General features: G+C 53.0%; 1 protein-coding gene across 2 annotated transcripts in view; it reads right to left on the reverse strand.

The window, feature by feature from the left end:
* Nucleotides 1–12,422, reverse strand: part of Jarid2 (jumonji and AT-rich interaction domain containing 2) — a 243,273-nt gene that overhangs the window by 15,403 nt on the left and 215,448 nt on the right. For both annotated transcript variants that reach the window (XM_010622895.3, XM_010622898.3), the window contains 2 exons: nt 9,473–9,708; nt 1,742–2,780 (listed from right to left, as the gene is read on the reverse strand). In XM_010622895.3, the coding sequence (XP_010621197.1) occupies nt 1,742–2,780; nt 9,473–9,708 (1,275 nt within the window). The remainder of the gene's footprint in view (nt 1–1,741; nt 2,781–9,472; nt 9,709–12,422) is intronic.

Raw genomic sequence — 12,422 nt, forward strand, 5'->3', positions numbered from 1 at the left:
GGTGGGTCTGTCTGTCTAGGAATCAGGAGCTCTCCCTCTGCAGGATGGCTACACTGGGCCTTGTTAAAGGGGGGCAAGGAAGTGGGCTCCCCCATGTGCCCAAGTGGCTCAGCACCCGAGTCACACAGCACCTACAAAAAACGCTCCCCCGAGTCCTGCCCTGCTGCAATCACTCCAAATACTCACGGCCATGGGGCTGCTAGGGGACAGAGAAGCCAGGTCACCCAGGTCTTCTGGGTACAGAGGCCCCTGGGGGCCTGGGACACACACGGCCCACTCAGGGGTAGGTACGAGGCACAGCCACAGCGGAGGGCAACGGGAGACACTTGCAAGGCATTACATCCTGTCCGCCACTGGTTAGGCAGGGTCAGATCCTAGGGCCTGCCTGGATCACAGGCCAGTGCCCCCGACAGATTAAGAACTGTGCACTCAGGGGTGACATAAATAACACACACTCACCAGCATGGTGCTAAGCTCAGCTTCTGAGCCTCGAAAGGGAGTGAAGATAAAGGAAACCCTACCCTGAACATAGCACCTCTGGCTGCGATGCCATCACCTGCCCCCGTGCAGTGCACTGCCCACCTGACAGAGAACACGAGGCTTCCCTCCACCTGCAGGACCACTCCAGGCAGGACTCTCTGGTCCGCTTGCCATCCCTCAGCCAGCTGGGGCCTGAGGGCTCCGGAGCTCTGTCAGTGGGCACAAATCCCTGTGCCCGCAGACCCTGCCCCTGTGACCACCTGTCCAGTTACTTCTGTGACAGCAGATCACAAACCAAGAGTTTAAATCAGGTAACACAGACTCAGGCACATTCCCCACAGACATCTGCTGGGAGGAGTAGCAAGGGCTCCCCTCCCAACATGTCATGGGATGACTGTAACTCTCCCCGTCCAGCCACTGGAGGCGTCCTATTCCATCCCGGCCCAGAGCTAAAGGGTATGCTTCCCAGCTGTCCTAGAAGCCCTGTGCAGAAGCCACTCTGCCTTCACTAAAGAAGTCCATCCTGGAGGCACAAGGATGAGGACAGGAAGGGGGCGGAGGGCTGATGGCAGCAGGGTGTGTGGCTCAACCCAGGACGCCTGGGAGGGCAGCGGCTTTCCCAAGAGGTCACTGCATGCTCCTCCTGAGGAGCCCAGCACATGTCCCAGCCAGCACCCCTTGCTCACTCTGAGAAGAGGTGAGCATGCCCAGCTGGGTACTAAAGAAACTGATGCTCCAGGGAAATGAGATGGGGAGGAGAGGCTGAGAGGGAAGAAAAACAGTCTATGAGGTTTGTGGGGTGAACTCTGAAACTCTCCAAATTAGGATGCTTTAGGCCAAACCCTTAGAGCTTCAGGATGCAGTGGAATTTAGGAGCAGCAATGTGGTAGCCTTCATCCAATACCACTTGTGTCCTTGTAAGAGATCAGGACACAGAGACAGAGGGAAGTCTACATGACACACAGCAAGGAGAGGCCTGAGCAGAAAGCACCTGCCAATGCCCTGGCCCTGGACATGGAGCTCGCAGACTGCAGGGAGGCACATTTCTGGTGCTGCAGCCTGCGTGGTGCCGTGACTCGGACAGCACCAGGGATGACTCAGACTGCTGGCGGGGCTCTGGCTTCCTGGGACCCAGAACTTTGGGTCTCCAGGGTGTGGAGGGAGCCACAGACACCCATGTTCTTTCTGCACAAACACCTGAGCCTGTGGCACAGAGCGCTGCCTGCACCAAGGCACCCAGGGAAGACCCTCCCCGGCTTACCGATGAGCGGGAGCTCGTCCATGGTGATGCCCTGAGATCTGAGATGCTTCTTGATGCAGGCCAGCCGCTGCACATTGGGGCCCCAGCGCCGGCCCAGCTTGTGGATGTGCTGAATCTGCGTGACAAACCGCATCTCATCGTTGAGCTTGCACTCGGGCCGCCAGTCCGGAGGGGGTATCACCCTGCACATCCCGTACTTCTCCACCTGAGCGCGGACCGACTCGATGTAGATGAGCGGGTCGTGGAACTCCTTGGCGGAGGGCCTGAGGACAGGGATCTCGTCCATCGCTGCCCACCCGGACTTGCCACCCCCCTTCTCTGGCTTGCCCGGCGGCGGGTCATGCGGCTTGTTGTGCAAGGACTCCGGTTGCGAGGTAGAACGATTTTCACAGGAGGCGCTGTCCGGCTTGCCATGTGCTTGTTTGCCTGGCGTGCTCTTGCTGGCCGTGGCCCGCTTGGGCCGGTTCCTTTCCAAACTCCGCTCGGGCACTTCCTTCTTCACCTGTCCGTTCAGCAGAGGCTTCTCTGCTGAGGCTGCCGCCGCCTTTTTGCTAGGGGCTTCGGCAGAGCCAGCCGCCCCCTTCATCTTCTTGGGGGGCGACTGCAGCTTCTCCACCTGGTGCGCCTCTTCCAGTCTCCTCTTGGAATTCCGCAGCCCCTCCCTCAGCTGCCGCCCCCCCACCTCCTTAGTGCATGACTTTGGGTTTAACCTGCTGCTGACCTTGAGGCCGCTGGCGGCAGGCCCAGTGGACTTGGACGCCCCCTCAAGGGATAGCACCTGTTTGCGGGTTTTTGCATTGCTACTTTCAGTTTTCCCTGAGATTGTGTGGTTGACAGCTGAACTGGGCTTGTGGTGATTGGGTTTGGTTTCCTTGACCAGTTCTCTCTTGGCTTTGGTGTATGTAACAGTCCCCTTGGTCACCGTGGCAGTGTACTTCACAGTTTTGGATGGTGAAGGTCTGACTTCGCGTATCTTTTTGGCACTGGTTGCACCTGCACCTAGAGATGACATCCGTGTGACTCCGTTTACCTTAGAAACCTATGGAGGCAGTGGAAGCAGAGGGGAGAGCAGAATTAGTGTTTGTGCCAGACAGTGACCAACCACAGAAGCAAAGGGCCTCGGTGCTATGAGCACAGGAGCCCTCGCGGCCTGGGCCCTTCCTAAGGAGAGCCCCTGGGACCCACTCACTGCAAAGCAGAAGACAGAGTGAGGACCACTCTGTGCCGTTCCCATCGCTCTGCACGGAACCATGCAGCCCGGCCCATCAACCCCCAAGCTTCCGGGTCAGCACTCACGCTCACAGCCCTTCCAGGACATGCGGGAGCCCGTCACAGGGCTCCCCATGGACCTCGCATCTCATCTGTTTATAAATGGGCAGCAGGCCCCACCCACAGGGTAAACCAGGATGTACTTATACATTTTGAAATACATAAATACATATCCCCATTCCAAGGAAAGTCTGTTTGCTATTCTCTGTGTGCACCACACAACAGCATGACCAACCCACAGAACTGAAAAAGCAACGTGGCTAAAAAAAGAACAAAACAAACATAGTCTGGAAGGAAAACAACAGTGCCTGTGTGGTTTGGCTCTGACCCACAGGGCAGGCCCAGGTGTGGCTGCGAACTGTCAGTGGCCGCCCAGTGGCTGTCACCGTCAGGGCCTGGGTGCAATGGCAGCTTCCATGACCGCCTGACCTCTCTGGGGATGCAGGCCAGCCCCGTCCTCTTCAGCACCCTTGACAACTCCCACTCTCCGGTCTACACAAACTGGGAAAGCGGAGGCAGTGCAGCTGCCTGGCAGCACAGAAGGTCACCTCATTCATGGCGCTTCCAGCAGGGATACACGCGCTCCACACACAAGGGGCTGCTGGGCAGAAGCCTTTGTACCCAGTTCTGTGTTACAAGAGCTGCTCTGACATGTCACAGCCTCGTGAGAATGACCAAAATCAAGACAGTGAGAACCACCGCCCCCTCCAAAGGAGGCAGCCTAAAACCATGCATTTACTAGGAAACCCAGAGTGGAGATCATGATGCTGTCTCCCCCAGGAACCCAGAGAGGATGGGGCTGGGGCGAGACCCTGCACCTCCTGGTGCCCTATGTGGCTGTGCACTCTGCACTCACCACCTGTGCAGGACTGGACCCTTGGATATGCACAGCCAGCTTAAAGGAGGGAAGAAGGTGGGTATCACACTTCCCAGCACCCACTCTGGTGGCTCAGGAGTCCCGCGGAGGGTCTGCCCTGCAGGTCCTACATGGTGTATGTAGTGTTGCTAGTCTGAGGACCACATTTGAAGAATCACTGCACAAAATACCCATAAAAGGTTTAAAAAAAGGACATAAGAAAGACCAGTATTTCTGTATATGCCAGTTACATGCAACCCAGCCACCACCATGTCCTCGGTTTGACGCCACCTCTCCCTAGATAGCTCAGTGCTGCCCAAAACAGATGAGTTGTACCCTTCCTCATACCTCTGGTGCAGCTTTGGGGGTGGGCGGGCATGGCTCAATGTCCCTCCTGTGCTACCTCCAGCAGAGGCACAGGCCCATGGGGCATCCCTGTGGCTTCTCAGTGCCACCCAGGCTCCAGGCCAGCTACGTCACAGGGTGGGCAACACTTCACATGGTGGGGTTCTACTTCAGTAAAGCCACTTACTAAATGACTGACTACTAAGAGGCACTGGACTCAGTTGATCCATCAGAAAAATGAGTTACTCTGTTCTTTCTCTTTCTTGCTGTTTAATGGCTATCTTCAAAAGTATCCATCCACTCACATTGTCACATATGTCCAAAAACAAGCAGGAAGTCTACATGCATCTCCATTACAGCCCAGAACAATGACCTTTGCAAAGAAATAAACTAAGATGGTCAAAGACAGCATATGTCACTGTTGTGGATGAGCTCTAAACTGTGTGCCCAAGCCTCATGCCCAGAGGCGGGGACTGTGGGTTACAGCGCACCATATGCATCAGGGGACTAGTCCAGAGCTGAATGTGCTGTTAGGTGCTGGGTCCTGCATGAAGGGTCACCAGATGTGGCCCAGAGGGTGTAAATCCTTCCTTGGTGCCTTTCCTTCTCTCTCTCCTGGCTGCCATGGGCTGAGCAGCCTTTCTCTGTGAAGGCCTATCCACCTGCCCTGGAGCCAGGAGACCATGGAATAAACTCTGAAGCCATGAGCCAAATAAACCTCTTATGCTTTAAACTGTGTGTGGCAGGTAACCCCTGCAGAGTGCCTGTGTGACACCTTCCTGCAGAGGCCACGAGGAGGCCGACAAGTGAACACAGGAATCAGTCTGTCCTACAGGCTGTGACACTAAGCAACAAGCTGCCCAGGTTCACAACTGCTGCAAAACCTGGGCCCCTCCCCAGAACACAAAGACACCCACTGCTTCCTCAGCCCTTGCTGTGTACAAAGAACCAACGTCTCGCCGATACCAAAGAAGCCAAAGAACAAGGGGAGGAACTGTCTCACCTTGCCTCTGCCTCCAATCTACATCTTGGTCAGCAAAGTCCCAGTGGCTTTGAGCTTCATCTTCGCAAATGCCATGGTCACAGGCCGGCAGAGCGCAGGGACACCGGGACACTACCAGACATGTCCACGTAAGAGCACAACACAAAAGCTCCCTCCATCTACTGGTGGGAATAGCACAGGTGACCCACAGCAGGCCCCTCCGGTCACAACTAAAGCACCTCGGCCAAACAACTTCCTGAGCTGGATGCAGTGGTGCAAGCCTGTGATCCCAGTATTTGGGAGGCCGAGGACTGCCATGAGTTCAAGGCCAGCCTAGACTACATGCTAAGTTCAAGGCCAGTTTGGACTATAGCAAGACCCTGCCTCAAAAACACAAAAATAGCTTCCTATGTCTCGGCTGCAGTGTGGACTCTACTCCCAAGCCACCACTCTACAGAAAGCAAGGTGTTGGAAGCTTGTCCTTCGTGACCCACAGGTACCTACCCGTCACCTGAATCTCAGGTGATCCAGGCACACAACCATGAAGTTTGAGAGCAGCAGCAAAATCTCAAATTATACTCAGCTGGCCTAGAACTTTAGGTTAGAAGAAAAACAATAACGTTTTTTTGCAGAAGGAAAGTAACATAAGGTGAGAAAGATGAAAGCCCATGACATCAAGTATTTCTATTTCTTAGCAGAGTTCCATTTTGAGAACTGCACAGTCTACATTCTGTTTATATGTGTATAAGATATAAAATCCCCATCTTAATGTTTTACTCCACATCATGACTCTGCAGACAAAATGCTTAAACCAACTCATTGAATGACAAGAGAACAGGAAAAACATGCATTTCCAGGGCAGAGCACAAGATGAGAAATGAGTTGACAGTACTTTTGTTTAAAATCATTTTAGGTGACCAACATCATCCTCAGTTCAACAGAAGAAGCTGTGAAGCTAAACACCCACTAGAGGGAGCCATTGAGCCAGGGACCTTGGCCATCCTTTCAAAGGGGTCGAGAGAGGTGTGGGAGGGAGCTCAGGGAAAACAGCTGTAGGCTGCAGGAGCTCCAGTTAAAAACCAAAAAGCCTAAATTGAACAGAACTACACTGGACAGACAGTGAGGTACAGGGACGAAGAAAAGCTGCTAACAGAGCTCAGAGCAGCAAGGCAAGCATAAAGGTCTCTGAAGGAATCCCCAGATGTGATTCCAGCAAAGGCTACCTGCCCACTTCAGAAATGAACGCCCCAGGCCTGGGAGGGTCACAGTAGCACAGTCCCACAAGAAACACAAGAAGGCCCCTACATATACCTGAATTTCATTTTCCAGAGCTTGTTCCCAATTCTCTGGCCCTCTCTGATTTTTACGACAAGGCCAGGGCTACTCTGCGACCCATGGACATTCCACAGGAAACCTCTTCCTGTAAATGAGCATGGTGGCTGCCCGGGCAAGCTGCTCAGTTTCTCCTCCGCACACACCTCAACCTGAGCGAAGAAACGATAGCCACAGTGACCAAGTTCAGCACAGCCTAACAGTTCATGCTGGTTTTCAGACTCCACAACAAAACTGGTCCTGGAAAACTACTCCTGACCTTGACCCTGGCGAGGGAGAAGCTCCTTTGGCTGGCAATCCTAAACTGCTTAGTGTCTGTTAGTGCCTTTAAATAGGGCATTATTTCAGGAAAACAAAAGCTGTTAGATGCCTATCATGCATCCAAATTACTGAGGTGAAGCCTACCATACTCATGACGTGCAGGCACGGGCACTGGACACAGATGGCTCGCCAAGCACCACAGAATGAGCCAGGGACCCCCAACCCTGAGAGAAAGGCCTGTGTGAGGTGCATAATTCGTGTGCTCGAAGTCTCAGGAGCCGTGGCTGCAGGGGCCTGAGCAGCCTCACACAGCACTGTTCACAGGGCGAAGGGAGCTATTCTGGGGAGATCAAGAGTGAACTGTGAGCAAAAAGTATGGCAGAGCAAGCAGGGCACGATCACTTCCCACAGCGGCCCTTACAAAACTAGATTCCTCCCCTCCCCTGTCTGCATTTCCTGCAATCACATTTTCCCTTTCCTTTTAGGCAGACATAAAAAAGCCAATCTGAAATTAAAGATCAGAGCACCCTTTGGGCCTGTATCTTTTACTCAGTTGCAAAGATGAAAGGTCAGAGTCCAATAATTTACATCAAGCAGTCACAAAAGGATCTACAATTTGCTTTTATTGACCTTATTTTCAGAGTACTTAACTAACGAGATCTGATGGCTTCAAAATTATCCTTTCAGCTCTCACAATGTCCCTGGGAAAGGAGTTGGCAGGACTGGCTCTGCATGAACAATGGAGGCCAGGAAGGTGAAATCTCAAACCCTGAGTCTCAAGGAGGGTCAGAGTGGAGCAAAATTACAAGTAGGAGCCCTAGGTCATCCCACCCAGGCCAATCAGGCCCTGGGAGGGACAGATAACAAGAAAGGGTCACTTCCTCTGCCTCCACCAGGGCCAGGTAGAACTTGCAGCCTCTGTCCAGTGTGCTGATCCCTCCAGCTTAGTGACAAAGGGAAGCCCTGAGCTGAAGGGCAGGTGCTGAGACCTGGCCCTTGGCTACAGCTGAGCTGAGCTTCATCCTCCATCCAACCCCATGCACTCAAGCAAAACAAAAGGAACACTGCATACAGGGAAGACTGGATCTCAGTCACGCACGCATCCCTTGCTCAGGCCCCACCGGCTCCTCGCTCCTGCCCCAGGGCTGCCTCAGCCATCTCCTGCTCTAGTGGTACAAGTTCTACAGGGGTGAACTCCACCTCTATTATACTTTCAGCTCCCATAAAAGCACAATTGAGGCTGAGGCAGAAGGATTCCAAGTTGGGGCTGCCTGGGAAACCTAGGAGACCCTGTCTCAATTTTTAAAAAGGGGGCTGGAGATACAGCTTGGTGTAAAGGTTCTGAGTTTATAAGGGGAGGAGGGGGTCTTAGGAAATGGACAGGATGTGGCTGTGCTTAAAAACAGTGCCACTGTTCATCTCTGCTTCTCTGGGTCCCTTTTTAGCACTGTTCTGTTTCACAAGCGAAGTCACCTAGAGGCGAGTTCTGCCCTAGTTCTGGTCAGGCCAACAGTGGTGGCAGTGGGCTCGTGGGGACGCATCACAGGCCCAGAGCCAAAGCGAGGGTGCTCCCGAGCACGGCCTCGGAGAGCTGAGCCGGGCCAGCTCCACAATCAGTCCTGGCTGGCATCTCTGGGAAACGTGAGGTTTGTATCTGGGAGCCACAAACACCATTTGACTCGTGATAAAATCGCAAGCTTAAGACTGTAGCAATGCTGTGAGACAATGGCATGGGCATCTACAGAACACAGAGACGGTGACAAGTCCTGCCTCGATCATCCCAACTGAGGATCTGAGAAGTCAAGGTCATGACAACCAACCTGGGTGTGTGCACACACGTCTGGGTAGGAACACATCTGCGTCTGCCAAGACCACAGCGTAAGAACACCTGGAGCCCAGGGTGGATTCCTGCATCTCCCCAGGCCGCTGACCATTCTGAGTCACTCTGAACTGCTCCCCCAAGGAGACCTTTGTCCCCTCCCACCTCACTTTGGAGACCACAGCCTCTAGTCAGCTCAGGGAAAGCAAACTCTGCCAAAATTCCAGTGACCCCTGAAGTGGACTGCAGACAGGAGCACGAGGCGTCACCCCTGTCCAACATCAGCCCTTCCCTGTGTGCCTCCTGCACCTGCACCAGCCTCCACCACCTGCCTCCCGGACCAGAGACGTGAGCTCCCTCCTGGCCATGGGCCCTGGCAACGGTGCCTCTCTGGGGCGGGGACTGGGAGGGCAGGAGCAGCCAGCCTCTCCCCAGCCTGTGCACCTGGCACTAAGTGGGACCGGTGCCCACCATGGCTGCTGCTCGCTCGACCTCAGTCATCCCAGGTGACTCCGCCACCTACAGACCCACTTCACAGCCCAAGCCAGCAATGGTGACCACTCAGAGCTTTCAATGATACAAACAGCCTTCCGTGGCACGTGTGCCATAGGTTCGCCACCACTGGCCTAGCCTGTGCCCCATTACTCTGCCCATTACCTGACTCCCACAGCAGACAGGGCAGAAGAGGGGCACTGAAGGGACTGAGCTCCGTTTCTACCTTCCTGTCAGAAGACAACTGGGACTAATGCTGAGCACAGGACACTAAGGCAGGGACACAGCTGTAAGAGCCAGGCTGTGACATCTTCACAGGAGCAGGGGCATCTCTGTGCAGAGCCAAGTCTCCCTATAGCAGGGGCTGGGTGTTACCTGCTTCCGGAAGTCCTGAGCCGACCGATGTACAGGGGGCGGGTGGTGGTTGGCAGCGAGCCCCTTGGCCGAGGAGCCTGAGGAGGGGGCTGCCGCGGGCTGGGTGACTGAGGCCTGCTCCCTCCGGCTGTCAGCCCTGTGATTGCTGTGCTTCTCCTTCGCGGGAGTGGCCTCTTTGCTTTTGTGTTTCTGAACAGGTTCTTTCTCCCGTGTTGACCTGCTGGAGCCATTGAAAACTAGAAAAGGAGGAGAAGTAGAGTGTAGTTAGCACCCTGAGCAGACAACCAATACCCCAGGTAAGCCTCTGCTTCCTGAACTGTCCAGTGTGGAGAATTCTCAAAAGAGATGACCAAGCCAGGCATGGTGGCGCAGGCCTGTAATCCCAGCACTCAGGAGGCTGAGGCAGGAGGATTGCTGTGAGTTCGAGGCCAGCTTACACTACAAAGCAAGACCTCATCTTAATCACGCCCCCTAGAAAGATGGGGGACCAGCAGCACCCAAATGTAGGTGACAGTGACAATAGTAAGCATGTGACAAAACTCAGTAAAAAATCCTACGTGAGATAATAATATCAACAGGAACACAAATGGGGAAAGGGAGCTGGGAGGGAAGCAGGCAGGCAGGCAATTTAAAAAGAATCAAGCTGGGCTGGGGATTCAGCTCGGTGGCACCACACCTGCCTGGCATGCACCAAGGTCATAAGTTTGATCCCTGATACCAAACAAGCAACAGAACCAAGCTGTATTATGTACACGTATCCACTCCCTGAGATGACTGTAAACAGCATGTGTTGCAAACATGTACTGATATATAAAAAGTCAATAAAGACAAAATCCTACATATGCCCTAGGAATTATTTGCTTCAACTGAAACAACGGAAAAACTCATGTGTAAAATTTCCTATCGCTGGGTGTGTTGGCACACACCTGTAATCCCAGGACTCGGGAGGCCAAGGCAGGATTACCACAAGTTCAAGGCCAGCCTGGGCCACATGGCTAGACTCTATCTCCAAAAAATGAAATGTAAAAAATCCCTACACCTGGGGCTGGTGATGTAGCTCACTGGCAGAATGCTTGCTTGGCAAGCATGAGGCCCTGGGCTTGATCCTAGTCATGGGAGGAGAGGGTCCCCTCTTACATAAATCCCCAGCATCCCACTGAGTATCAACACTGCACCCTAAGAAAGAGAAACTAAGCTTGAAGGGAAATATCGTACAGTGGTACCTTGGTTCACAAAGGTAATTCTTACCCTGATTCTAGTTGCAACCCAAGCTGGGCAAGAACTGAATCAAATTCAGTAGTTAGGTTCAGTGTTGATCTTACGGGAAATTTGATTCCATTCTTGTTGAGCTTGGTTTGCAACCAGAATTGTGGAGAGAATGGATTTTGTGCACCTTGGTACCACTGTACTCTTTGATAACCCTACCTAGCCTACCACAATGTTGGCTCAGGTAGTGCTGATGGGGAGCTACAGAGAAACTGGACCACATATCACAAGCCTGAGACAAGATTAATATTCAAATACAGTTTCTATAAAACATGTAAAGCTTTCATAACTTTGTAAAACCCAGATATCCACGTCATGCCACGGAGGCCAGGGACCACTTGCAGTCATGTCTGTTCCAAGGACACTGGGAGTACAAACAGGAGATGCGGAAATGAAAGGTTCCCCTCGGTTTTAAGGGTACACTATGGGCAGGTGTGGCTCAGCAGTACAGAGCCTGCTCAGCAACCGTCAGGCTCCACAGAGGGTCCCCCAGTGAGTTCAGGATGCAGCTGCTCCTCATGACCACCAGCCCACAGAGAAGGAAGAAAGCAGAGCTTACAGCCAGCCCTGTTTCCAACAGCATTCACACTCGAGGCTTGTCAGGAGCCAGGAAGGCAGCATTCAAGCCTGGATGCACTTAGGATTTGCATCCTCAGAACCACCCCACTGGACAGGACATTCACAGGCAAAGTGAACTCCCGGCCAGTTCCTGCTGGAGTCCCGGACAGACAAGGCCAGTTACCTCCCAAGTCCACCCTTATCTTCCCAAACCCTAGGTGGCTTCAAGTGTGACTTAACAGCCTCTCTTCATGTCCTAAGTGAGCCTGTCACGTGTTTCGCTGGAAGGCACAGATCTGCGCTCCTGTCAAACCCTCTCTTCAGGGAATAAGGGCACCTGTACTTGGCTGCTGTTGGCAGAGCAGTGCAGGGAAGCTCCAATGGGTGCTTTAGCTGCTGTTTACAGAAGCTATTGAGGGACACTGAGACTACTAGGCCCCACACACCCAGCCAGCACCCAAGGGTCCCTGGGCCTCCCCACTCCCACCAGGAACTCAGGGCTGCAGGGAGAACGCAGTGCCTGAGCAGGCAGTGGAAAGCGCTCCTCAGTGTGCACAAACTCTGCCTGCCTGCAACCAACAGCTAAGTCAGGTTTCCTCTCCTGCTAGCCACGGACAGCTGAACATAGCTCTTTCCCCAGAATGCAGCTAAGCCCCAGATCCTTAAGCGCCTGCTCTAACATTCACCTTTAAATTATAATGTGCGCACAGTAGGTTCCAAAAATTTTATTCATTCTGTTCCTTTACCTGTTATGGCACAAAATCTGCTAGCTTTTTTTGGTTTGTGTAGGGCAGTACTGGGGACTGAACTCGAGGACTCTGGACCAAGTTATACCTCCAGTCTTTTTTTTTTTTAAACTTTGAGATGGGGTCTTGTTAAGTTGTTAACTTGCCCGGGCTAGGAACTTACAATCCTCCAGCCTCAGCCTCCCAGAGAGCTAGGATTAAAGGTGTGCAGCACGATGAAGTGTTAACCAATTTGTAAAGTTCCTTTTGCTCCCTGTGCATATAAAGTTCTTCCATATTTTTTTCCTCCCACCTTAAAGTACAACTACATATACTTATGGTGTATGACATTTTGATATCGAGAACATACCATGAAATGATTATATCCAGCTGATTTCAAC

The sequence above is a fragment of the Fukomys damarensis genome, unplaced genomic scaffold (assembly GCF_012274545.1).
Source record: "Fukomys damarensis isolate Sample0158 unplaced genomic scaffold, DMR_v1.0_HiC HiC_scaffold_10, whole genome shotgun sequence".
NCBI lineage: Eukaryota > Metazoa > Chordata > Mammalia > Rodentia > Bathyergidae > Fukomys > Fukomys damarensis.